The sequence below is a fragment of the Hippocampus zosterae genome, chromosome 4 (assembly GCF_025434085.1).
Source record: "Hippocampus zosterae strain Florida chromosome 4, ASM2543408v3, whole genome shotgun sequence".
Taxonomy (NCBI): Eukaryota; Metazoa; Chordata; class Actinopteri; order Syngnathiformes; family Syngnathidae; genus Hippocampus; species Hippocampus zosterae.
Genome location: NC_067454.1, coordinates 10,958,672 through 10,986,042, shown reverse-complemented (window position 1 = coordinate 10,986,042; position 27,371 = coordinate 10,958,672). Strand labels below are relative to the sequence as shown.

The window sequence follows — 27,371 nt, the reverse complement described above, 5'->3', positions numbered from 1 at the left end:
TGATGATGTTGTTGCTCCCAGTCTCACCTGTTGTGTCCGTCCCGTCAGGAAGCTGAGGATCCACTGGCAGATCGCAGGGGACACACCGAGGTGGAGTAGTTTGGGGGTGAGGAGTTCCGGGATGATGGTGTTGAACGCAGAGCTGAAATCCACAAACAGAATCCTTGCGTAGGTCCCTGTGCTGTCGAGGTGCTTGAGGATGTAGTGCAGACCTATGTTGACTGCGTCTTCCACAGACCTGTTTGCCCGGTAGGCAAACTGGAGAGGGTCCAGCAGGGGTCCAGTGACGTTCTTTAGGTGGTTCAGCACAAGGCGTTCAAAGGACTTCATGACCACAGACGTCAGGGCGACAGGCCTATAGTCGTTCAGTTCCGATGTTGCCGATTTCTTGGGAACTGGGATGATGGTAGACTGTTTGAAGCAGGATGGGACCTCACACAGCTCCAGGAATATGTTGAAGATCTGTGTGAAGACCGGAGCCAGCTGGTCAGCGCAGACTTTCAGGCAGGACGGGGACACTTTGTCGGGCCCCGGAGCTTTCTTGATCTTTTGCTGCTTGAAGAGCCGTCTCACGTCCTGTTCGTGGATCTGTAGTGGAGAAAAAGAGGGTGGGGGGGGTAGGTAGAGTGGTTTCTGGTAGAGGTGGATGTGAGTGGGAAATGGGGGTGTCCTTTTCAAATCGGCAGAAAAACATGTTTAGTTCATTAGCAAGACCCTTATTGTTCACTGTTTGGGGGGATGGCATTCTATAGTTAGTGATTGCTTTCAGGCCATTCCATACAGATGCAGAGTCGTTAGCAGAGAACTGGTTTTTCAGCCTCTCTGCATAGCTTCTCTTTGCGATGTTAATTTCCTTTGTCAATTGGTTTCGGGCATGTTTGTACAGTGCCCGATCTCCACTTCTAAATGCGGCCTCTTTCTCTTTCCTGAGTTGCCTGAGTTTGGGAGTAAACCATGGCTTGTTATTGTTGAAAGAGCGGAAGGACTTCGTTGGTACACACATGCCCTCACAGAAACTGATGTATGATGTTACAGTGTCTGTGTATTCATCCAGTGTGCCCGTTGAAGTTTCAAAGACGCCCCAATCAGTGCAGTCTAAGCATTCTTGTAGAGCTAGCTTTGCTTCATCTGTCCATTTTTTCACAGTCTTAACAACCGGTTTAACACATTTGAGTTTCTGTCTGTATGTAGGTATTAAGTGGATTAAATTGTGGTCAGAAAGACCCAATGCTGCACGGGCGACCGATCGGTATGCATTTTTGATTGTTTTATAGCAGTGATCTAGAATGTTGCCTTCTCTGGTGAAATAGTCGATGTGCTGCTTATATCTGGGAAGTTCACGGTTAAGATGTGCTCTATTAAAATCGCCCAAAATGATCAGGGGTGACTCTGGGTATTTTAGTTCGAGTTTGTTTACTTGTTCGGCTAGCGTTTGTATCGCCGTGTTAGCGTTAGCTTGTGGCGCAATGTAAACACCGACTAGTAAAAAGGAGGTGAACTCACGTGGCGAGTAGAATGGCTTGCAGTTTAAAGACAGCGACTCCAGGTCCGGGCTGCAGTGTGCGTCGAGCTTCGTGACATCAGTGCACCATTCTTCGTTCATATAGAAGCAAATCCCACCACCTTTCGATTTCCCTGATAGCTCCGTGTCGCGGTCGGCTCGGAGAAGGCGGAAGCCGGGTAGATGTAGCGCGGGATCTGGATGGCGGTCACTGAGCCAGGTTTCAGTGAAGCAGAGCGCAGCAGAACGTGCAAATGTTTTGTTGGTCTTTGTGAGGAGAAGAAGTTCATCCATGTTGTTTGGCAGAGATCGTAGATTAGCAAGATGGATCGATGGGAGCGGGGTTCGAAATCCACGCTGCCGGAGCTTGACGAGCACGCCGGCTCGCTACCCGCTCCTCCGGCGGCGTTTCCATGCTCCGTACAGCGCAGCCGCTCCGCTCGCGATTAGCTCTGAAAAACCTTGTGGATTTTCGTGTGCTGGTGAAAAAAGACCGAGCGTAGATTCCCCAATGCGCAGCAACTTTTCCCTCGTGTAAGTAAGATCTCTGAGAGAAACCTTGGAGAACTAACTTTTTTCGGCCACTAGCATCCGGGATCTTGTTCTCTCGGTCATGGCCCACATCTTGTGACCATAGATGAGGATAGTCACTTACATCAAACTGTAAATCAATACTTTCGTCTTTCAGCTCATCTCATTTTTCACAACAAGGGACCGTTACAGCGTCCGCATCACTGCACCGTTGCACCGACTTGCCTGTTGAGCTCCCACTCCATTCTTCTCTCTCTTGTAAAGACCACAAGATACTTGAACTCCTCCACTTGGACCAGTATTTCATCTTACCAACTGTGGACCATGATCTCAAGATTTGTAGGTGCTGATTTTCAACCCAACCACTTCACATTTTCCCTTTAGAATCACAGTAAGGCCTATTTGAATTCATTGTCCATTATTTTGCATCTACCGTCAGTTGTTACACATTCTTTTTTTTCATGACATTTCTTTGAAAAGTCTCAGCCTTCTTGTGTGTTGTGACTGTACCATCAAATCTTTCGCTCATTGTTTAACCTTTATCACTGGGCCATCACTGGAACAAATTCATGGCAGGATTTTGTATCTCCCACTTGGCTTCCACATTAGTCCTGTTTTTCAGGAGCAATTATAACAATGCCTCAGGCTTGATGAGGATTTTGCTGTTAGGATGTATTAGCACCTAGTGTTAACACTGGAGGGGGTGGAGGGTGTAGCGTTTGGGACAAACATCACCTCATAAATGTGAGCATATTGGTGGTGAAAACACTGCGAGCAAAACTCAGCCTATTTGGATAGAATTCACATACACATCTTTTTTCCTCTTCCACCTCTGCAGCTTTTCAGATAGACACGGAAACCATGCGACCTCCCTACTCATGATTGTGTGTATTTTGTTGGTGTTGGGACAAAACCAAATCCTTCTCACAAACGACAGTGAGACTGTTTCGATCCTCTTTGCCGGTTCACTTGAAAAGTGCACAGCATTTTTTAAAAGCCAATCTGGAGAGAAGTGAAGGAGAACAAATGAATTTACGCAGCGGCTTTATAGGTCGCACATGTTGGCTTCCGTTCCAAGACTGATCTCGGTAGAAACTCCAGATGTAGTAAAGGTTACAAGCACAACAAAACACCTACTTAAAGCCTGCCTCGTTCTGTGGCATCTCCGTACCCTTGCGCTCCTTTGGGATTCTTGTTTTGTATACGGACACGGAAACTGACAGTGGTGGGCATCCGTCAATGTAACGGAAGCCCATGTTGTGTTGATAGCTGACTTGCATTGTTGGATCTGGTATCTCTCATCTTCCTCTTGATTTTGCACAGGGCTCTGGTCAGGGGAGTTTGCTGTTCAATCAAGCACATTAACACCGTGGTCACTGTACCGTATTTTTGTCCTTTTGTCAGTGTAGGCAAGTGCAAAGTCCTGCTGGAAAATAAACTTTTCAGCGTAGGGACACATGAGGTGCTCTAAAATTCCCTGGAAGATGTGGAATTGAAGAAACAAAGTGGATGATCACCAGAAGATGATGTGGCGCCCCAAACTATCATGGGTTGCGGAAATTACAGTCAATTTAGCATTTTATTTGGAAATCAAGGCACCAGAGTCTGGAGATATAATGATGAGGTCCGGAATCCACATTGCTTGATCATAACAATTTAAAAAATGCAACACGTTATGAAAAAACAGGAAACTGTCTCCTGTTGGCAGGTTTTCTTTTGGGTTCTGGGTATTTTTATTTATTTCCATTGCAGCTCTTCAGGAGCTTTATTACAGCTGGCATAATAAACAGAATGATTTTTTTAATATCTGGAAAGTTAGGTGGCGTCTGAGTTATTTTTATTTTTTGGTGAGATTCTTTGTCGTCGTTGATAGTGTAGAGGCGCACACAGCGAGCAAGATGGGATCAAATAGTGTCTTAATACTAATATCAGTCTTAGTGTTTGTCCTTCTGTGCCATGTAGCTGGTGACCAAACCAAGGCTAGTCATAGTCTGCGCTTTGCCGAAAATCAGCTTGCATAAGTCTGGAAAAGTTTGACAAAACTAAATGGTGTACTCGACCGCTTCAAAGTGTCTCATGCTAACACCGATTAAGCCATGGACAGGAAACTCTTTCACACATATATGACTCAGAATCAAAAGCAATTAGCACCCTTAGACACACTTCCCCCAGCAACAGATGACTTTTTTTATCCATCCCAAAAGTGTTGCTTGAATGGCGATTTTGTCACCACTTTTTTTTTCCTGAGGGAATTTCCAATGGAAAGAATTATTTTGTGTTCCCTCTCTGGAGCATTTCACAACAAAGAAAACTGATCTCAAAGTAACAAAAAGTGTGTGTGTGTGTGTGTGTGTGTGCGCGTGTGTTTAGAAACTGCCCTTAGGTTTAAAGGCTTCCCACCATGGTGCGTGCTACACCCATCGAACCACTTTAGTGAAGAATCTGTGAAAATTGCCCTGTGACAAACATAACACCAATGTTCAAAGAAAAAAAAGAAAACAACAACAACCTGGCTTTCTCAGGGGCATAATGAGCAACGAGAGCAAATAGAGATGTTGTCGGAAACATCTAGTGTCCTGTGTTGAACTCCAGGGTGTAAGGTCTGTGTGTGTGTTTGTGTGTGTGTGTGTGTGTGTGTGTGTGTGTGTGTGTGTGTGTGTGTGTGTGTGTGTGTTAGGTGAGAAAAGCAGTGTTTCTCACGGGTGCATGTCCACTAGCATCACATCAACATGAATAAAACAGTGCTTGTGTGTTTACTCCTTGTTCTTCTTCCGTTTGTGTTTATAAGTACAAGGTGCGTGTGCTCCAGCCCCCCTCGTCTTGTGCAGTTTTTTAAATGTTTTGGGTGGTGGTGGGCTGGGAGGTTCTCTAAGAGCTGGAGTAATAATTGTTGTAAAAACAAAGAGGAAAAACAGTTTTATTTTCTTGGAGGTGCGGAAAGATGGAGAAAAGTGTCTTGTCAGTTGTTCGAGGTGGTAGCGTGCTTTTGGTCATGCTTCACGATCCAGTGGAACTCCACACGTTGAGGACCGCAAATATTGTACAACCTTAATTTTCCTGGAAAACATGCAAAAAGATGATTGGAAACCGAATCGATCAAATTCAACCAATGCCCAACGACTCTGCTTTGTTCTCGACCATCTGGCAGTGACTCCTACATTTCCAATAAATACTCTGCCAGAAGCCTACATCATGATGTTCAATATGCAAATTGTCTGTGCGAATGCCTGTATTTCGGCTGATAACTTTAGAGCGTCGCCAGCCACATTGGCTTGTGTTCAACAAAGTTAATTTCGAACCCTGATTATGTCAACTGGAGATAAAAAATATTTTTAAATCAAAACAATGTGACGATGGGACGGACAGAATGTGCCTGGCTGTGATGGTTGGCACACCTGCCAATTTATTGTGAGTGGTTAAAAAGAAAAAAAAATCTGCCTTTACAAAGAAAATGCTTTGTTTGGATGACATATGAACGTAACAATATGGCCATAATTGCGGTTGTTGTTTGCAGCGGTTTAGAACTGCTCTACATCATAAGAACAACTGTTTATTTTTGTATATGCGTATCGGTACAAGCCTGAGATTGTTTGTGGCAAAGAGACTTATGAATGCACAGACACATTTCCAGACAAGAAACCTGTGGGGCAGCGACAATGATGAAATCTTCCACATATAAGCTGATAAAACAATATAGTGAGATCCAAATTCCGTGTTACTTACAGTGAAATTCAATTTTATTTCAGTATATGTTTGTGTGACATCATGTGTAATTTAAAATATCTATCGTAGCTTGGCATCCACAAGACACATTTTCTCCAAGCGGCACGCCACATGAACTCATGGGTATTGCCGATGGAAGAGAAATGTATAAAATAGAAGTAATAAGTAGTTGCGCTGACCTCTGTGGCAAGGTTCCGTGTAGGATAAGCACACTGCGGCATTCTCAGTTGTCTCCCTTTGGGCATACTGCCTTTCCGTAGAGCTCCATCAGCTGTATTGATCATGTGACTTGAGTCGCTGACGCCTTCTTGTGGCTACAGTACCTAGTTGAGTATTTTTCAATTCACATACGATTTGCAATAATTTCACTCTGAAGAACAAAACTAGTAGGGTGCAAAGTCTGCGGTCTTCAACTCCCAGAAAAGATGGGGACAATGATGAGTCAGTAAAAGGAGATTAATTCAATATATTTTGTATTATATGCATTATATTTTGGCTGTAGATGATGCCATGTTCCATTATTCGGCCATTTGTTTCAGTCTTTAGTTTCAAATGCCTACACTGATGTATTTATTTATTTATTTATTTTGAGTGCAGTTGTGTTTTTTGGCTCTCACGAATATTTAACCCTGTAATACCTTTCGTATCATATTTGATCCATGCATTTTCATTATGTAACTCATTCTTTGTAGTACATTAAATCATCTGTATCAAATTTGATACTGCAGGTTTAAAATGTGATTTTCCCCAAATGTTCCATTTTTTATGTAATCTACATAAGATATCCTTTATTTGTCCCACACTGGGGAAATTTACAGCCTCCAGCAGCAAGAATGTGGGTAGAAAGAAGAAAGAAGAAAAAACAAACACCATTCATTCATTCATTCATTCATCTTCCTAACCGCTTGATCCTCACTAGGGTCGCGGGGGGTGCTGGAGCCTATCCCAGCTGTCTCCGGGCAGTAGGCGGGGGACACCCTGAATCGGTTGCCAGCCAATCGCAGGGCACACAGAGACGAACAACCATCCGCACTCACACTCACACCTAGGGACAATTTAGAGTGTTCACTCAGCCTGCCATGCATATTTTTGGAATGTGGTTCAATTAAGTGCAATATAAATACAAAATAGATAAATCGCAGTGCTATTTACAATTGTTTTTCACATCACACACATCACATCATTTAATTATTATTATTATTATTGTTGTTATTTTTATTCAGCAGCCTGACAGCAGTCGGTAGGAACGATCGTCGGTATCTCTCCTTCTTACAGCGCGGGTGTAACATTCTCTGGCTGAAGGAGCTACCTCGTGCTGTCAGGGCAGGCTGGAGAGGGTGGGAGGACTGTCCATCATAGCTTTTAGCTTAGTTAGCATCCTTCTGTTGCCCACCTCCTCCAGAGTGTCAAGGGAGCAACCCAGGACAGAACTGGCCTTCCTGACCAGTCGCTCCAGTCTCTTTCTGTCCCGGGCCGAGATGCTGCCTGACCAGCAGACAATGCCATAATGGATGGCCAAGGCCACCACCGAGTTATAGAAAGTCTTAAGGAGCGACCCCTGAATCCCAAAAGACCTCAGTTTCCTAAGTAGGAAGAGAACCAGCTCTGTCCTTTCCTAATAATGCTTATAAATGTGATACAACAAATATCTAAAACAAAATAATATGGCAAAAATATTTTTGTGGATTTGGTTATAAGGGTTAATGGACATCTCAGTTCCCAAAAATCTGATTTTTCTGGCAATTCCTTAATGGGTCAGGCATTAAAAGGTTTTTATGATCATCTTGGTCTTGTCGCAGTCTTCAGCTTGTCTCAGTTTTGCACTGTTGTTGATGTCGGCTTGTTTCATTCTTTGGGTTCTGGATTGGTGCTAATTATAATGCAGAACAAGATATATTTCCAAGTATTTAAAATTTTTTTTTTTTGTAATCCCCTTGTTACACTTGGCATGGCACAAAAATCAACATGCACTAGTTTTTATGCCCAAATGCACGAAAAGCTGTCTACGTATATTGAACCCTTAGTCTTGGCTCAGTGTCAACTCCCAAAAGTTTGGTGCTGTCTTGGTCTCGCTACGTTCTCGTCTCGGGTAAGTCTTAATGTGCTCTTGGGCACATTACTACCAACAGTATAACAGCTTTGAACAATAAATGCAATCGTGCACTTTAAAGCCGGATTTTAATTACAGTTCTGTTCCTGTCATATTCAAAACTGACGAAAGGGAGCCTCATGAAAGGGTCAGCTCTGTAGTTATGAAATAATTAGATGACTCTTTGTTGACAATGAGTCAGATGAGCTCAACGTGGGGTCACTGTTTGGTAAGCAGACAAAACTGTCACTTGTTGACTGATAATAGTTTTTGCCAATTTACTTAATAACCAATTTTTATTCAGTAACATTTCTCAGTGTGCTGGAGAACCTGAAAATGGATGTTAAAATCGTTGAATGGTGTTTAACCTTGAAAAAGGTGCATGAATAATTAATTTCAAAGATTCACAGAATGAGAAAGATTAAAAATCTTTTTTTTCTGCAGTCAACAGACACAAAAGTTATATAAAGTTGAGCTTGTGATTTCTTCCCCCCCTCCCCCCCTTCTCTTACCAGAAGTTGGTATTTGCCTGTGGGTGCTCTCGGTCTATTCTGGCTGCTTTATTATTTATGACTGTATTCCAGTTTATCAAGAGCGTCCTCATAATCCTCTCTGTATGCTGCCATCAGAGAGACAAAACAGCAACAAATTTGTGCCGACAACATTTAAACGCATTTATTGATGAAGGCGCCACGCAGAATCATAAAAGCGTCGTTGTTCATTTATTAGATAAATGGTTTCATTTCATTCAAAAATCTTTCATCCATATCCTCTGGCTTTGGAGCAGCAGCGTGGCAAGTTTAATAGCTACATTTAAGATCATAAGATGTCCTGATTAAGAATCTTTTTTGAGGTTTTTTTCCTGTCCGTGCCCCCCCTGAATGAGATTGCTTTCCATTTGTTTTCACTCTTCCCTCCAAAGGAGGATCCAATTTAAGCAGGTGAGGGCAGCCCGATAGAAAGCTGCTTTGGCCAGAATGAGGCTGATTGAGGATTTGTCCTCTCCTTTGTCAAGAATGATTGTTTACCTTTGCTTGAGCTAGATAGGATTGAAAAGAGAGCTCCGTACACTCACAGGGCCATCTGATCATTTCTCTTTTTGGCCCCACATCTTCACATATTATGGCAGTTCTTCACTGCCAATAACGTTCTCACTTTAAAGTCTTTGTTTTTGCCTCTCGACTGTTGATTGCCTCTTACTTACCCTCTCGCCTCTCATGTCGAGCGCTGCTAATTCTTCTTCATCCTTCTCATCATTTTGATCCACTTTTGTTCTTCTTGAAGACTTTCTCTCGCTTCTCTTTCCGTGCTTCACTTCAGACCGAACTGCAAGCCATCACTGGTCACTTTCGTGAAATATACTGACACTAAGAAAGGTTCTTACGTGAGGGCCATTGCTTTAAGTGGGAAGGTACGCAGTGGTTTTGAGTATCAGCACTTATCCGTTTTTGCCTCTAGCACACTGTGACTTTTTACAGCATACCAGGACTTAACAAAGGCTTTTGTTCTATTTCTCTTGCACTTTGTGCTACTCATACGACTTCTTCATTAATTTGGGCACCTCAAATGAAAATACATTAAAAAAAAACTAGATTTTTTTTTTCTGCCTCATGTGGCGGTGTGTTTGGTATATTTTGACATGCCAAGGAAGTTGCAAACATATTCATAATGTAACACGTGATGAAAGAACAAACAATGTAAGTAAGCAGTGCTGTGGAAGGAAAAAAGTAAAAAAAGGCAAGGTCAACACAAAGGTGATTTTTGCATCGCGAGAGTGAACTCCCAGGGCAGCGAGGCTTTTAGTTAGCAAAACGTTCCAGTCACACTCAGCAACCTCTTGTTACACACAAGCATATACACGCACTGACCACAGACGCACACACACTGAGACACTCACTCACATCACCTCTTCAAGAACACAATAGGACAGTAAATGGCTTTTCTGAAAGTGATTCCTACCCACTTTATTATTTATTCATGGTTCTGCTGGTCACTGCAACCTTGAGCTTGCCGTTGTGTGTGTGTGTGTGTGTACGTGGGTCTTTGTGCATATGTGTGTGGAGGGTACGTGGCGCTAACCATAAAAGAGAAAAGTGGTGAGACAGAGACAAAAGAGGGGGCTGTGTGATGAGGGCCGCGGTTTGGAATGTGGGTTTGGATTTCCGTCCTTGAGCGCTGAGTGGAGGGCGATCGATGGTGAGGAGAAGGGTGGGCTGATCGGGTGGCTGCGTCAGGCTGCACAGCCACCGAGTGGCTACATGACTTGGACACAAACAAGGTCACCAGCTTGGCCTTTGACTGGATGGAGGGACAGACGGAGAGATGATGAGCCGCGGAGATATGGTAGACATTACAGTGCCTCTGGCAAACAGCGATGCTTAAAAGTCTCTGAGCACAACATTTTTGGGGGCTATATTGCAGCTATCTGTGCATGGAGTTGCCCATATGGAGCAACTCCATGGAGCGCATGGAGTTGCCCACGACTCATGCACCAATTTGGCATTACGCGAAAGCATGATTCGGGGTGCAAGGCAGTCTGCAATTGCCCATATCACATGCACGGACGAATATCTCATCCGCAAGGGTAGATCTTGCAGTTTACCTGCGCGGACTCCAGTGAGTCTATTTCTCTGTATTTCTGCACGGCGTAGTCGGTTGCACCGCGCTGCGACTGCATTGATTTTGATGCAAATGATTGATGTCGCTAGGATCTCTCCCACATTACTCCCAATTCTACCTGTGCAAAGTCTAGCAAAATGTAAATTAAAAAAACAAACTCAATTTATGTGTACAGTGAGGCTGCATCTTCCTCTAGGCTTGGCATGATAAGGGGCCATTTAAAACTGGATTATGATGGCGAGAGGTACAGTAATTGCCCCTTTTCTCTTATTTGTTTGCGGAGAAACATCTCGGTAGGACTGCATTGTATCGCATTTGTCCTATTTAATGTAAGCGACGCCACTGATCATGCTCCTTATGTATCTAATAGAGCTATCACCATCCCACAGTGCAAATGCAAGCCTGGTCAGGATCCATTGATCTGAACTGAACTGCTTAGTGGCTATGCATACGCAAAGCTATGATTACCAAGAGCAAAGTGCTGGTGATGAATGGTGTACAGTGTAAAGGACTAATAAGCCAGGGGAGGGAGCCAAGATGAGAAGGTGGGCTTTCAAAATCTGTCCGTTTTATTCGCCGTTGCGTGTTCGACCTCAGATGAGTTTTTCAGACTCGTGAACTGGTAAAAATACATCAGTGATGTCAGTGAAAAAAGGTCCGCCAGGGTTCTGTGCTTTCAGGGGAAATAATAAGCAGCTGGGCAAGGTGGAACATCTGCTGCACATTTTGTACACGAAAAGCTTATTCACAATTGTTTGGGACATATTTGTGTGGGTTCATCATAATTGAGCTTCAATGGAGCCTTTTCGTTATGTGGACACAGTGCTTTGGTTTTTAGGACAATTACACAAACTCTCTCTCTTGTCCTCCTTTATGAACTTTGCATTTGCTTGCTTGCCAGTGGAAGAGTTGACAGATAATTTGTTGGTGAAGGAATTTGGTAAAGGAGCATTTGAATCTTGTTTTTATGTTCCTAGTAATTATAAATAATTGTTTGAGATCACAAGGCTGGCCAATCATTATTGTAAGTATGACACCAGCTCCCCATTAGCATTTGGTGTTGGTTTTTTTTTTCAATCTTCCGATCCGCTTTACTGACCTCACTGGATTTTAGCACAACCTGTTGCTTTGACATAGTTTGGCTTTAGGCATACATCTCTTTTATTGCGGATTCTCGTCTCTGCAATCACTTAGGCAACACCTCATTAAGGGGATTTTAAAACACATTTGCACCGTCATCTTATATTTATTTTTATGCCACTCTTCAATTCCAATTGACAGATAGCAAGGACAACTTTAAAATGTGTTGGTTAAGGTGGTAAAAGTGTGAGCTGCACAGCATTGGCACCTGCAACCTTGACTGCCTGACACATAGAGATATAAATAAAATTAATTTGAAGCAGTAAAAGTGAAGAAAACAATCAGTACAGCCTACATGGGTTAATTTTAACACGAACAGCATAGTTGGCCAACAGCTAGTGCAGGGGTCAGCAACCTTTTATACTCAAAAGGGCTGTTCACACGGCAAGATTTGGTCCGGTGCTGCACCGGGGCTGCCCCAGTAGAGCGTTCACACGTGCAAATTAGCTCCGGGGTAGCCCCGGAAAAGAGCTTATACCGGACCAAATTTTTGACCCACCTCAGGGAGGTGGGTCAAATATTTGCTCCGGGGCAAATGCTCGTTTGCGAGGCAGCACCGGTGTAAATGTGCACGTGTGAACGCAACTGGGTTAAATTAGCTCCAGAGCAAATGCTTGTGAAGAGTACGTATGGCGAGAATGCGTTGACACAAGACTTGGCGAGTAACATAATTTCCTTTTGTAGGAGACTGGACTGTCTCTGAGTTGTTTGTTCCTTTGTTCTTTGTTCACAACCCCCCACCCCCATAGAATTTATTTTGTGATTTCCTCTCTTGATTTTCTGTTTGGCGCAATAGTGTTTGCTTTTCTGAGTGTCATTGAAGTCATCGTTCATTTACGTTTTCTTGGGCGGTCACTCTCGAGCAGAAGGCACGGAAACCGAGAAGGAGAAGGACGTGCCGGTCCAGTCGTCGCTTGAATTGTGTATATACAGTACGTTTTAAAAAGAACCAACACGACAGCTCGTTTGTTTTCTGTCGTTTTGCTCCGCTGCAGAAACTGCCGTGTGAACGCAAGTGGGGCAGCCCCGGTACAGCGGCTTTGTACGTGTGAACGCTCCACACAATTTGCTGCGGTGCAAAATATCCCGCAACAAACTATCTCGGTGCAGCACCGGAGCAAATGTGTGCCGTGTGAACGGCCCTAAAGAGCCATTTCGACCCGTCTTCCACGGAAAAAAGCAATACTGGGAGCCGCAAACACCTTTTGACATCTGAAACGATGAGTCCATCCATATTTCAGAAAATTTTTATTGATGAAATAAACACATTTTAAACTTTTACAAAAAAAAAATTGCTGAGAAATTAAAAGCTGAACTAAGACTACTGAACTTCTAGAGCTGAACTTCCAGCAAACCAAAATGCCATGAGCCGTCATCCTTTCGGCTTTTGGAGCATGCAGCCTAGCCTTGACCTGAATTTAAAAATGGAATGGGGAGCAAACAAAAGAGCACTATTTCAGTAAACAACGAAAAAAAATATTTGCAAAATAACTGCATGAATATTTATTACCTGGTTAATAGTACTTCTGCTCCTGAGCCCCTGCGCACAGCGCCTGCAAATCAATGTGACGCTTATTTTGAATGATGAGAATACAATATAGGATATAAATTATTTTCCCAAGCCATGCAGAGCCACAACATAAGAATGAAAGAGCCGCCTGTGGCTCCAGACCCATGGGTTGCTCACCCCTAGGTTAATGTGTCTACCTCACATTCAAAATGTTCCAAAGTGCCAGAACAAAGACTCAAAATTGTCCACGGGTGTGAGTATGAATGGTTGTCTGTCCATAGGTGCATACCTTTTTCCATCCTTCAATCACAATATCAGCTTTACATGCAACGTGTCGGATTGTGGAAGTTAGCGGCAGATCACTGTCAATTAAGAAATTAAGACTGAGACTTAAAACCAGTGAAACATGTTAAAAAAAAAAAAAGAAAATTGTAATTTCCCCCCAAAAGTTGGCAACGCGATAAACAGACATGGCATCATCCTTAAAACATTATGATTCCTCTGCTTCCTGTAAAGGTATCACAGCTTGGGAATCATATCACTCTGGCAGAATGACCAATGCAGTCATTCATATTGTATGACAAGGTTAAAGAGAGGGAAGGCGTGTTCAATATCAGTGAGTCAGGTTTATTGAGTGCCGCGCGGCTCCACCTTCGCTCCGCGTGGCAAAGTTGCATTACTTTCCTTAAAAGATGGATTTGAGGGAATGCACATTTGACATCCCACAAATCCACCTTGGCAAGGTTCAAAACGATTGTGGATCAATTGGCATCCTTTAGGGAAACAGAGGTGGCATCTGCAATCGTGGATTTGCAATTGGTAGCCTGAGTAAAGTCACGTTTAAAAAAGGCCCAATTAACACAACATGGTAAATAAATCAAGGAAAGTAGACATTTAGACTCATGCACTGAAAAAAACAAAAGATCCATTGCATTTTCTTAATTGGGACATGCACATTGGTGGCACGCGATTAAAATGCTGTAGACAAGGCAATTTTACCATGTTTTGCTCAAAAATAAACAAATGACAAGTGTTAATTAGTATTTACTTTTCAGTGTGGAAAAGGGGGTCTTACTTTTTAACATCATGTTTATTTTTGTATGAAGTTGCCTATGACCACTCCCACAACAGTACATCCCTCCCTCTTTTAGTCTTGCATTCGTCTGCAATTGCCATTCGGTGCAAACGGCTTCGGCACAGTTATGACATGTGCCGCACAGAATTGGCGCCGAAACTAGAGCCCTTAATGTCACTCATCTTCATCAACAACCACTCGACTGTGCATCCACTGAATCTGCAATTCATTCAATTCATTCATTTAATACAATTTATTACAGTTTGTCTTATTACTGACTTTGTTCATTTACCGCTCTCGTACTTCACTCAGAGTAGATTATGCAGCCTCTGTGCTTTCATACAATGCACATTTCTGAGACTGTGTGTGTGTGTGTTTCTTAGTCTGTGTGTGGTTGTGCGCCGGAGCCAAGTAGCATTCCCTGATAACAGGATTACCATCTTAAGCCTATTCACTGTGAGTGAGCCATCTGGATGGATAAAGCACTGTATCGTAGACTCCGCGGGCGTTACATCAACAAATGCATAAATGGACAAAGTTGACAACAGGCATAGCAAAGCTTATAATGGGTTTGTGAGGGGGAGTATAAAGGACGAACTTTTTAGCACACCAGCAAGCCGCAGTGATCCTGACGGCGAGTGCTTTGAAAGATGTCATACAAGGAATGGATTCAATTCTCAGTAGATATGTTTGATGCTTAATTTTCAAGGTTGCGTAACACCGAACATAAGAATGGAAAGTCCACGGACCGGGAGAGGACGTGGGTGATTACAAAATAGCAAATAAACTGGAATTTGGATGCACATTAAGATAAGGAATGCCAGTGGTCAGCTGTGGATTTGCTTTTTGATCCTGTTCCTGTTATTTGCTCTGCTTGGCAATTTAATCGCAAAGCTGGTAGGTTATTGACCTTTAATTACCCTGTCAGATATGTAAATGCAGTATGTAATTGGATTAAATGCTGATCAAGGATTTTGGACCCTATGGGCCCCGTTGACTTTCTCGATACATCCTTCAATGGCATATACGTTGCATGGAAACATGAAGCATGGGTCACCCACAGTGACATTAATTTCAATTGTTGCAATTGTGGGTTTACTTGCCATTGTTGACATATTGTGTTCGGCTGACATATTTGTTGTTGTTTTTAACATTAAGCTGTACTTTATGTTCAAGTCAGATCATTGAGGGATATGAGAACTTTGTAAACTTAAGGCTTTTTAATAACAGGCCCAGTTGTGGAGTCAGATTGTCAGGTTGGCTACTGTTTCTAACTTGAGACTGAATGACAGCATCAGGATGCAACACGTGGGCATTTCTCTCACTTGTAGCCAACGTGACAAGTCAAGATTCACCACATTTTTATCTTCTACTCAAAATCTGTGCTGATCTAAAATGCAACATGATCCAACTGTTATAGGGGGTCTGGTAGTCTTGGATGGTTTACTAACTTGAATTTCACTGAAAAATTTGGTGAGACTCACTTCTGCACCTACCGTCTGAGCGAATGTTTTGTATTCGTTGAAAACAGTTGGATTGCATTAGAAATACATTCATGACAGTGGTTGGGTTAATCAAGCTCTTGTGTGAGAAATTTCAAGTCAGATGGACTTGAAAAGGCCCTTTTAAGGCCCTTTGGGGGTTAATAACAGCACCGGTCCAAGACACTTTTTTTTGGGGTGTGAGAAATTCCAAGTCACCAAGACAGCTAGCAAGTGATTTCAAACTCATATTTGCCTCCCTCTTCTGCACTACAGTCAATGCAGTTCACTGCTCAGGCCTCTCATGTGTTGTTTAGTCGTGTTGACAGCTTACACTTTGGACAGCGGGCCAAAGAAGTCTGACAGCAGTTGGGTGAAATCTGCTGGATCCTGTTGTGATGTGTCATTCTGATGAGAGAAGTGAGCAGCCCTCAGACAGATCAGCAGGCTAGAAGCTGTGTGTGTGTGTTCCTGTGTGTGGCCAGACAGATATTTTTACATGTAGGGACAGGATGTCAGGGGGAATGAAAGAGTGAGAGAGACACAGAAGGATGATGAAAGGTAAGTTTCCGAGGCTAATACAGACAAATAAAAGTAAACTTGAGAAGTGATCCTTCTGGATAGACCGGGGAATGTCCAAACTTTTTCCTCCGAGGGCCACACACAGACAGATTGAAGGATGCATGGCCACTGTGACATTATTTGACGTTCTTACATTTTAAAATGAATACATCAAGCAATTATGTTTTATAGTTATTTAGAGAAACTGCTACAAAGTACTTGTAGTCGTGGTGAGTGTCGATACTCTCGTAAATAATCCCTCTATTTCCCACATCATAATGTAGGCAGTCTTTCAAATGCGATAACTCTACGTTCTAGAAATAGGCTAAATAGTGTCTTTTATGATTGTCTGGTTCTATTTCTTACCACGATGTCGCTAATTGGGAGATGTCTGACACTAACGAAGAAGTTCTTGTCATGATTCGGTTTAGGGACCAACAGGTGGCACTGTAGGGCTCCCCTGGCAGCTGTACACCTGTTGGTCATAGGTAATTAGGGCTTTAAAAGGACTCCCAGCGTCTCAGTGTTGGGTCATTGTTTGCTCTTGCTACTGTCATGTTTGTTTATTTGCTGTTCCTTTACTGCTGTCACGTTTGTTCTAGTAGTGTTTTGGTTATTGATAGTTTTTGTTTAAGTCATGGTTTTTGTTTGTTACTTTGGACTTTGTTTATTTAGGATTTAGTTTTCTGTGTTTTATCAATACACTTCTTCAAAAGCACCATGCTCCTCCCTCCTGCCTGCTCTTTGCGGTCCATCTCCACACCGTAACGTGACAGTTCTATTCTATCATGGGGCCAGCATATCGAAAAGCTCTAAGGTCCATCACATTTTGAGGAGAGCATTTTTGGATAACAAGCTATGTCAATACTGTATTGTCAACTATTGGAAGTTAACATAGTATCTCATATAAAGTTCCCCCCCCCCCCTTTGACTCTATGATATGAAGATGTGAAACATTATGGTTGAATTTCAAATGAGCAGTTTTTAATGTACTACCAGCACACAAGATGTGACCTCTAATGGGAATTTTACACGTCTCCGTCCTTCATGAATTCCTTATAAGAGCACTTTGATTGTAGCCACGATGGTGCCGTCCTCCGATAAAAACAGTCCCACCCCCACAAATAAAACTAATAGTAGCAGTCCAGTGAGAAATGCTTGCATCCAAAGCCGCCCATACATGGCAGTGCTGCTCCAGCATGGCCATGTTCTTCTCTGCTAGGAACTGCACGATGCTCACGGCATAGTGAGCACATATGTTGCCATGGTGACGTAGACATTAGTTGCCCTGCCAAAACTCTTGTCTCTTCTGGTGTGCTGAATACAGCAAACGCCAAAGGATCTCTTTTCGTAGACTTCGCTTGCCCCACAATAAAGGGAAAAACTCATAGTTTGTAGCTTTGGTTTGAAATGATACTTTCATGATAAACTGAACTGTTGCCATCTGTACTGCCTAACACCCTGAGCTCTGACAGTCCCTTTTTAATTTTTTTTGGGTGCACCCTGAATAACCAAACAGCACATTTGAACAATGCTCTGATTTTCTAAATGGTTGGAGTGAATCAGTGCGCACTCGGAGCATATTTCCAAATTCACCCATGATTAGGAAACGGGGATTTGGGGAGAGCCTGCGCTCTACAGTTCTTGGTCTCAGTCTTTGTAAAGGGAATTTCCCCCACAATGTGACTTAACCCTACTTTGAAGTGGCTTATATATACTGTATATTTATATAGATAGATATGTTGTTTTTCTTCTTTATGATGCATTTTTCGACTGGTGCAACTTGAAAACTGCACAGACTTAAAGTCCAAAAAATATGGCTAAAACGAGGTCTATTTTGAAAGATATCCTATGAACGATATTTGAGTTTATTGAGGTTAAAACATTTGAACAATCATCCCTTTCGAGGTAAAACAAATAAATGAAAATACCCTGTTTGTTTTCATAACCGTGACGACATTGTCACAATGCACTTGGATGGTGACCGCTATTATGGCATTTTGATGGCTGTTTATATGTCGTTTAATTCACAAAATATTGACTCCCTTCTCCACCCTGTGATTTTCTGACATGGCATACATTTTCAGATTGAAACGAGTCAATGTGGAGCTACACAGCGGAACACAGAGTGCATTTCATGTCAAGCCATTTCTCTGGGGGAGTGCACGACACACAAAAAGTTAAGGGTTCCTTTGAAAAAAAGGGGCTCACAAGAAATGTAAATGTGGTTGTCTATCGGAATGTGCATCCTTCAAATGAAGTGGATTTCAAGTCAAGATGTGATAAGGGAGTGAGAGCTAGACTTTGCTGGAAAAGAAGGCAAAGGAAGAAAAGGAACCGCCAGGCATTGAACAGATGAAGCTGAAAAGAAGCATTGAAAGATATCCACATAGATCTATCCACACGGGACTTGGGTGCGCGCGCACACGCACACGCACACACACACACATCTGGTGAAGAAAGCAAGACGAGGAATGGCGACTGGGGTCTGAGGAAGGAACGCGCGTGCAGGTGATGGCATTCAGCTGCTGGTGTCACTGTCTGACAAAAGCTCCTCTCTCGGCTGTCTGTCATCTGCATCACATTCAAGATCTCTTTTATTCACATTATCACCTCACCACTCCACTGTATTTTCACTTCATCCACCTCCCCGGTGGAAGAACTCGCAACACCTTTTTCTCTGCCCGTCACACAGCTGACAGCCGTGTTTCATATAGGCGCCGACTACAGTCTCGCACTCATATTTATTCATGCCCTTTCGTACACACACACACACACACACACACACACACACACACACACACACACACACACACACACACACACACACACATATACTCACAAAGAAGCTCTTTTACACACACAGACACGTAGGACCTTTGGCTTGCAAAGACCTCCACTACATGTTGGATTCACACTCACTGCTTCTCAGGTCAAATTTGTGTGCTTTCAAAAAAACACCCCAAAAATTATCCACAGCTTTAGTATTGACTGAGTTGTCCCTGTCCTGAAATACAGGCAAGTATACCCCCTGATATAAAGGCATTGACAGGGGTTATAAGACTTTTCCAAAGTGAATTCCAGCACCTTATAAACACATTCATGATGCAAAAACATAGGAAACCCCAACTCCTTCTTTGGAAAAAGTGTATACATCATTTCATATACCAGGGCGGCTCGGTGGGCGAGAGTTTAGCACGTCGACCTCACAGTGCAGAGGTGCAGGGTTCGAGCCCAGCTCTGGCCTCCCTGTGTGGATTTTGCATGTTCTCCCCATGCCTGCATGGGTTTTCTCCGGGTACTCTCCTCATTTACTCCCACATTCCAAAAACATGCATGGCAGGCTGATTGAGCACTCCAAATTGTCCCTCGGTGTGAGTGTGAGCGCGGATGGTTGTTCATCTCTGCGTGCCCTGCGATTGGCTGGCAACCGGTTCAGCTGCCTGAAGACACCTGGGATAGGCTCCAGCACCCCCTCCGACCTTTGTGAGGATAAAGCGGATAGGAAAATGGATAGATGGCTTTTATATACCATATTTTCCTGACTATAAGACGCTACTTTTCATACGCTTTGAACTCTGCGGCTTTTAATGCGACAAGGTTTATTTATGAATTTTTGATAAGCTTAAAGCCGTCAATCGATTTCCCAATAGTCACGTCACATCTGACCAATGAACTGAACAAACCCATCACACTGGACCAATGAAACTGTCCCGAGTCAGACCACTTACTGAATATTTAACAGCTATTCGCGGTTGGAGTGCGCATTCAGGCTGCCTAAATGTGGAAGTCTGCGTGCGCTTAGCAATAAGCGGCAATGTAGGAGCAAATGGAGAGGATGTAGTATGTAGTGGAGTGAAAATAAACCTCTTGAGTAGAGTTTAATCGGCAAATAGGGGCCAAGTGCCATAAATACAGCCATCTCTGCCGCGCGACTACCGTCTCTCTGTAGTTTGTCTGACTACTAATTCCCACCATCGCTGGCAACGGACGACATCCAAATCTGTTGTTATGGTTAAATTTAGCTGTCGCAGCTTTTAATCAAGTGTGTTTTGTAATCTGGAAACTACACTACAATACTTGGTGATTTTTTCTTTTTCATTCATTCAAATTTGCAAGGTGACACTCTTTGGCGTGTGAAATTTAAAAGACATTTCAATAATTTTCACTTTTACAAAGCTACACGCAAATGCACAGACAGAGTGAATCACTAGTGGAGTTACGAAAGCATGGCTAGGCAGAGTTTGGGTCATTGCTCACCTTGACCAGTTTGATCAATGGCAGAGTGCCTGATCTAAATCCCTCCTACAAACATAGCTGAATAAACAGACACGAAGCGTTTGCATGGGCCTTGATAAGCCACTAATCCATAGCACCGTTTTTTTTTCAACCACACACACATACGCACACGTTGTACATGCAGTGACTTTTGCCCATTATCCTCTTTGACCTCCTCCACAGAACACGTCTGATAGCCTCATAGAGGTTGATAACCGATAGAAGGGTTAATGGGGATTAATGGGATGTACACTCGTATGCAAACACACAGTAAGAATAAAAGTCAAACACGATAAATTTACAGGCCGGGCTTGTATCTGAGTGTATGTTTGTGTAGTGGATTAGGGGAGAGAATGCTTCGTGTCTGTTGATGGCGTGAGTCAAGCGTGAAAATCCTGATAGAGTTTGTCGTAAACAATGTGAATGGTCCGCGCTCAGCGTCACGGACGCCACAATTGCTGCAGCGCTTAGTGTCACGGATTGTGTGTCCACTCGATGGCATAGGCTGATTTCGTCGCCACAAGTGATGAAGAGAGAACTTTAATCAGGGAGTCGCACAAACTCATAACTGTAGGACCAGTTCATATTCATCCCATCTGTTTTTCTTTTTTTTTTCTTTTTTTTTTATCGTTACATCAAGTTCACATGCGTTTCTGCTCATTGGCATTCAAAAGAAATGTCCTTCATGATTTGATAAGCCATGTCCTTCCATAGATGACTTATTTGAAGGGTGCTTAACCCTTTAAGAACCAGTACCAAAAAAGTTTACATTTTCTTTGGGCAATTGCATCGAAAATCAATACATTTAAATGAGCTGGAAGCTAAAGAACCATCATCCCATACCTTAGTTTATTCATGCAGTTCTCAGATATGACTTTGAAGGAATGTTTGCAGTCTCTATCTCTGTTTTCTATTGATCTGTCATGATTGGTTGGACTGTGAATACCTCAACAGATTTCTTGTCCTCAGGTACGATGGACCAAGACGGCCGGCAGCGCCTCGGATAAATTCCAGGAGACGTCCATCTACAACGAGACGCTTCGCATCGAAGGCATCCAGAGGGTGCAGGGGGGTCGCTACTACTGCAAAGCCGACAACGGGGTGGGGGTGGCTGCCATCAAGTCCATCCGTGTAGATGTGCAGTGTAAGTAGACATGGAGGAGCAACACTCCTTCCACATGCATCTGACTCTCACTTGAGCCATTCCCACGGCCGAGGAAGCGCCAGGGATGAGATGATGGAGGGCGATTGAAGGAAGAGAGAGATGAAAGACAGACTGCGGGGATGATGAGATTTCAGATGGGAATGGCTTCCAGGAGTATCTGATGACTGGCGGTGGAGGGGATGAAAAGAACAGCTGGTGGATTGAAGGGGAGACAGATTCATAGTGCAAGCAGGATTTCTGTATCTGCGAGTGAAGATAAGAGGATGCAAGATCTTAAAAAATATATAATAATAATATACCTGCTGGTGAAGTGCAGAGATAATTCGAGTGTGTAGTCCTCCGATTGGGTTTAACTCATTCACTCCCAAAGACATTTTTAAATGTCTTTTCCGACTTGGTCTAGAATTGGCCGGAACTGAATACGTTTTAATTGCCAAATAAAAAAAAAGTGTCAGATGCTCCTGGATGAAAAGTGAAGTCAGTTGGCCTATATGAAAGCTTTACAATAGTTAGTCCGAGCAGTACGGGCTCCCTAACCCAATGCTTCTCTGGCCACTCTTACCACACAAACGTTCCAAGCCATTATTAGACTTGAAACTTCCTGCTGCTGTGGGCTCATATTAAAGAAGGTTGTTCTTTTGAAGACTTCTTTAGAAGTAATTTGAACTCTACACACTTTTATTGTTTGAAAGGAGCAATCTCTTACATTAAAACGCCTCCTTTTGTCCCAGACAACAATAATATGTCCGACTATAGTAATTTCCCAGAGTGACACTCGCCACACCATGGCTGTACACGTCGTGCTAAAAAGAAAAAAAAAATACAGTGAGAATTCTTCCAATACACGTTGACCGAAATAATTACCACATGCTGTGATTGAGCTCTGATAGGTTGGGGCCTTTTTATCTTTGAATACAAATTGTTTGACTTTAGTCGACAAGCCCAGACTTTATTTGCAAGTCTGGTTCAATTCTGTCATAGGAAGATCTTTCGGACTAGGATCTGATCATAAATGGTTATGGTGAGGTCCCACGAGCATCAACAATCCAAGTCCGCACAAGCAACAGTATCATCTGTTAATCGACTAACTGAATCATCAGTTAGATTGATAGTTAATATCAATTATGCCCACCCTGATTAAGAATGTTCAGTTTATGAAAACAAATATACATAATAGATACCTTACATAACAGCAGGAGTTTGAAAATACTGACTGTAAGATAATTGTATGACACTCTTGGTCTCCAAATGCATTTGGACTTCCACTGTAGGCCTGTAGTTGGTTAGAGGGCCCCTCAATGTGGTCAGGGGACGCTAATTCACACCAGTTCCATTCAAAGTTCCAATTATATGTGACACAAATGTGTCGTCGTAGAAGGGCTGAGCAATTGTGTCATTTCTAAACAATGTCCTCTGTCCCTTGTAAATAGCAAATCAGAAAGTCCTCTCCGTATTTTTCAAGATAACGTCCCCAATTGGCTTTCGGTCTTACATGTAGATCGGGCGACTGAGAAGCATTGTCGTGTTGTAGGGGCCCCGTGCTGCTGCTTGTGTCACTGCCCCACTGTCCCCGTGAGCCAGGAGCCAGGTCGTGGTCATCGGGTAAAGATGTGACCATTTTCCATACAACCCCTTGCATGCGACACCGAGCGGTCCCACACACTCATATCGCCAGTCGAATGCTTATTTCCCAACAGGCCTAACAATCCTGATTAATTCACGACAGGCATTCATTGCCTCAACCATTTTCTTCCCTCATTGATCCAATCCTGTAAATGGCCATTTTAAAAGCCTGATTTTCCAAAGGCCTATAACACAAAAACATCAATTCTGTGTAGTGCATTTCCTCAATTCATCTTGTCTTCAGTCCTATTGTGCGCACGGTGGTCAATGGACTTTCTCAGACCTATACCATCAAATATCTTAAACCAAACAATTTAACCTTCACACACTTCACACACACACGCAGCCACACACACACACATTGATCGTTGATCCACTACGCTAGCTTAATGAAGCCCCCTCGTTCCTCCAACCCCTATCTGCCTGTCCCCAGGCGGTAGCGTGGCACCGCTCAACTGGGGAGCTGGTAATTGCTGGCGTGTCTGGCGAGTATTGTCAGCGTAACAGTGACAAGATTTCTGTGAGGATAACCCGATCTGACAGCCAAAGCTTGTTCAATTACTCATCCCCCCCAAACGCAGGGGTCAGAACCAGTACCTAGAGCTAAAACGATGTAACAATTAGCAGGAGCTGACAGGTTAAGGGTATAGATAGCAGAAGAGACTCCCGTCAGTGGATGGGAGAAGGCAGCCAAAATAGACCCTAAATATGCTCTTTTAACAGCATTAAGAGACATTAATGGAAAATACAACCATGTGGAAGACAAATTATGGAAGTTGTCATCTACAAACCATAAAATAGACAACATAGTGTCTGTCTATTTTATTTTTCCACAATTTTGCACTCAAAAAAAAAAAAAACTTTTCAGACGCTGCCAAGAAACTCATACCGAATTCTAGCCAATCACAAGAAAGTGATTTCAGGAAAAATGAACAACAATGGTCTGCTCAGTTCACTTTTCAATAACACATTTCGTTTGAGAGGAAGCTTATGGCAATACACTGAGAAAGGTTTTTGTAGAATTCACTCAATTTTATTTCAGTTTTTGAAGCAGACATTTACTTTTAAAATATATCTTGATCAGGTGATTTTATTCCGTTCAGCTACTTCCCTTTTTTTTCCATTTCAAGCTGTGCTCAATCAATATTTTTTTATGTTTGATCCCCCACCCAACCAAAAAAATCTCTATACTTAATTAAAGAGCCATTCAAGATCAATCACCATTTCATCTGCCAGTCATAGAATAAACACACCACAGACTTCCTACCAAGTGTACTTCTCCCAGCCATCAACCCTAACTGCAAACACCCTCCCTTTTCATTAGCGCATCATCATAGTGGCTCACCCTTACCAACCAGATGTCTGTTGACCTGGAACCCTAACGACTGAGACAGTGGGGCAGTGTGCAGGCGAGGGTTAACTACAAAGTAGCCTCTACTGATGGGATGGACTTGGTTCAGAGACCCAACCAATGGTACACATTGAGACCGAAAACAGACAAAATACCGTATTCATGATTGGGGGAGGAAGAAAGAGGAGTGGCCTTTCGTCTCAGAACACCACCAGGTAAGTGGTGGCCTCCACGGGTCAATGCTTTTGAATGCAGTCATTAATGAGGATGACAACATGGATCCTGATTGTGTCGCATGACTGAGTTATGACAGCGTTGATGAAGCCAATGATATCTCACAAATGCCTCCCAAGACAGGTTCGATTTATTGCTGTCAATCCAGACATACTTTTTCGTCATGTAGAGTATTTTAATTGAATATCGTCTGGTTCACGCCGAACACGTCAGCGGCTCATTGAAACAATGACATATGGGATACAATGTTTGAGTAAATGATTGTCTTTGGGACGTGAGTTGTTAATTTAATTGCATACGGCAGATGACAAATTGACAACATTTTGACACAAATGTACTGATTTGTGCAGCTGGCCAGAGTTGTGACAGAGGAGAATAATAGCTTGTCATAAAGAAATTCACAATGACAACTCACTTATCTCATAGGTGGAGCATCTCGGTGATTCATTAGACATGACTCTGTAAAATACTCTTTTATAATTGTAATCAGTTGTTTACTTAAATTTCAAAATCATAATGCAACCCTCTTCAAGTAGCATCTCCTTTTTAATTTGCACAATTTTATTTCTTCCATTTGATGATGCGTATTCAAACAGGACTAGGCCTCCCCTTTTTGGGACCTTAAAAAAAGTATCTGCATCAGAGCTTTCTTTTTCTTGTTTCTTACTGAAGACACTCTATACAGTTTTCGATCCCTTTATACTGCATAATTCCAAGTGTCCTTAATATGTATGTATTTATTATTTTTCATTTTTTTGCTAAGTGGTAGCTTAGTAGTACCTTTAAATATAAGTGTCAGAACTTCCATATTTTATTTTTTTTGTTGAGCCTTTTTTACGTTTTTCAGTTCTCTCCTTCTATAAATCTTTTTTGCATTACATTGAAAGCCAAAGCGCGTCGAAAGCGGCCAGTTGGAGTTGAAAGTATGAGTTCCTGACGTCACTCACTAGGCCACGCCCCTTTTAAAGCTACACATTGTTACACAAAGTCAGTACTGGACTGTTTGTGTTATATTTTGGTTCAATTGCACAAACCTGTTTTTTTTCTCACATTCTCTTTATTATTTTCATTTCCTTCATCCAAAACATTCAACAAAAATGTGTTTTGGAGGAGCTGCAACAGCTTAATTGCCTTTCAGTGTATTTTAATGGGAAACATCGATATACTATAACTCAGTAAGAATTACATTTGTAAGTAAAGGTAGCAATGTATAAAAAAAATAAAAATGAATAAATCCTGCATGATTGTGTAAACAGACTCCGCTGAGTGTGTGTTACCCTGGCATGATTCCACACCTGGCCCGTACTCACAACTCGCATGGTTGAGCGAACGCATACAAGGAGGCTAAGACCCGTGGGGGTTGGCGACTGACGCTAGCAGGGTCTCCGCTGGGCCCTAAGACATGGCCCAGCTGGAGCATGAAGAACGTAAACTGACACGTAGCGCTTCGGAGAAGTCAAGCAAACTTTTGTGTGAAAAAAGGAGCAGATTCTGAATAGAATAGCTTGACCTTTCCGCAGGTTACAGGCTAAAAACCATCAGGTGAATCATTGCTCCAAGACGCACGGAAGCTCACTTCCCATTGCTCATCGCCTTGGTCATGTTTTCCGATTTGTCTTTACCTTGTTCTTTGGAGCAGTGAATCGTCCTCTTGCACTATGTGCAATGTTTTATTTGTCGTTCAATTGATTTTCTTCTGTTTGCACTTTCCAAAGTGATTTGTGGGCGTTGCACTAGGCCTCGTCTCTCTGGGATCCGTCTTCCCAGCCTTCTTTGGTTTTCCATCATTTTAATGGTACTCTTTCGAACTCTTCTGCGTCGATTTTATTTCTCTACTTTTTTAATACTGAGGCTCATCCGTGTCTTGTTAAGGATTAAATACTTACACAATCCCTGACTAGTGCACCTGCTTTGTGTTTTAAAAGAATATTGTGCGACTCTAGTTGTGTGCTTTGTTTATCGATATATTTGGTGCTTTTAAATTATTGCTCCTGTCTGTTGATTTGAACTCGTCCCCCCACGATATGGTTTGCTGAGCATTAGCTTGCATTTGATCGTTAAAATGACTTGTCACAGACCCGTTGGACACAATCAATACTTTTCTCCCATTAATAAACAAATTAGCCCAGCAGTGCACATTTGTGTGGAGCTGACTTGGAACGTGCACTTAATTACTATATTTTAGACATGGTGGAGACACACACCTCCATGTCACTGTTGTGTTTGATTGTGCACTGCCGATATTGCGTACACGGACGGGTGACAAGGATGGCCTATTCAGAAGACAGACTCCAGTCAAAGTGTGTGACCAAAGCAGAGATTTCCAGCACACTATCATTCCTATGACTCTGCTTCCTCCATCATGGGGAAAATGTCTTGATGCTACATTGGGTTCGATGCTGTTGATAATGTGCAAACATCCCTGGGCTTTTCACACTAGCACATTGCTGTGTTTTGGCCAGAAGGTGTGCAGCATCACAAAGTGTGAAT

The 27,371-nt window shown here is 42.7% G+C and overlaps 1 protein-coding gene across 4 annotated transcripts in view; it reads left to right on the top strand.

Moving 5' to 3' along the window:
* Positions 1-27,371, top strand: part of LOC127599143 (MAM domain-containing glycosylphosphatidylinositol anchor protein 1) — a 178,670-nt gene that overhangs the window by 47,496 nt on the left and 103,803 nt on the right. For all 4 annotated transcript variants that reach the window (XM_052062842.1, XM_052062841.1, XM_052062843.1 and 1 more), the window contains one exon: positions 21,478-21,652. In XM_052062842.1, the coding sequence (XP_051918802.1) occupies positions 21,478-21,652 (175 nt within the window). The remainder of the gene's footprint in view (positions 1-21,477; positions 21,653-27,371) is intronic.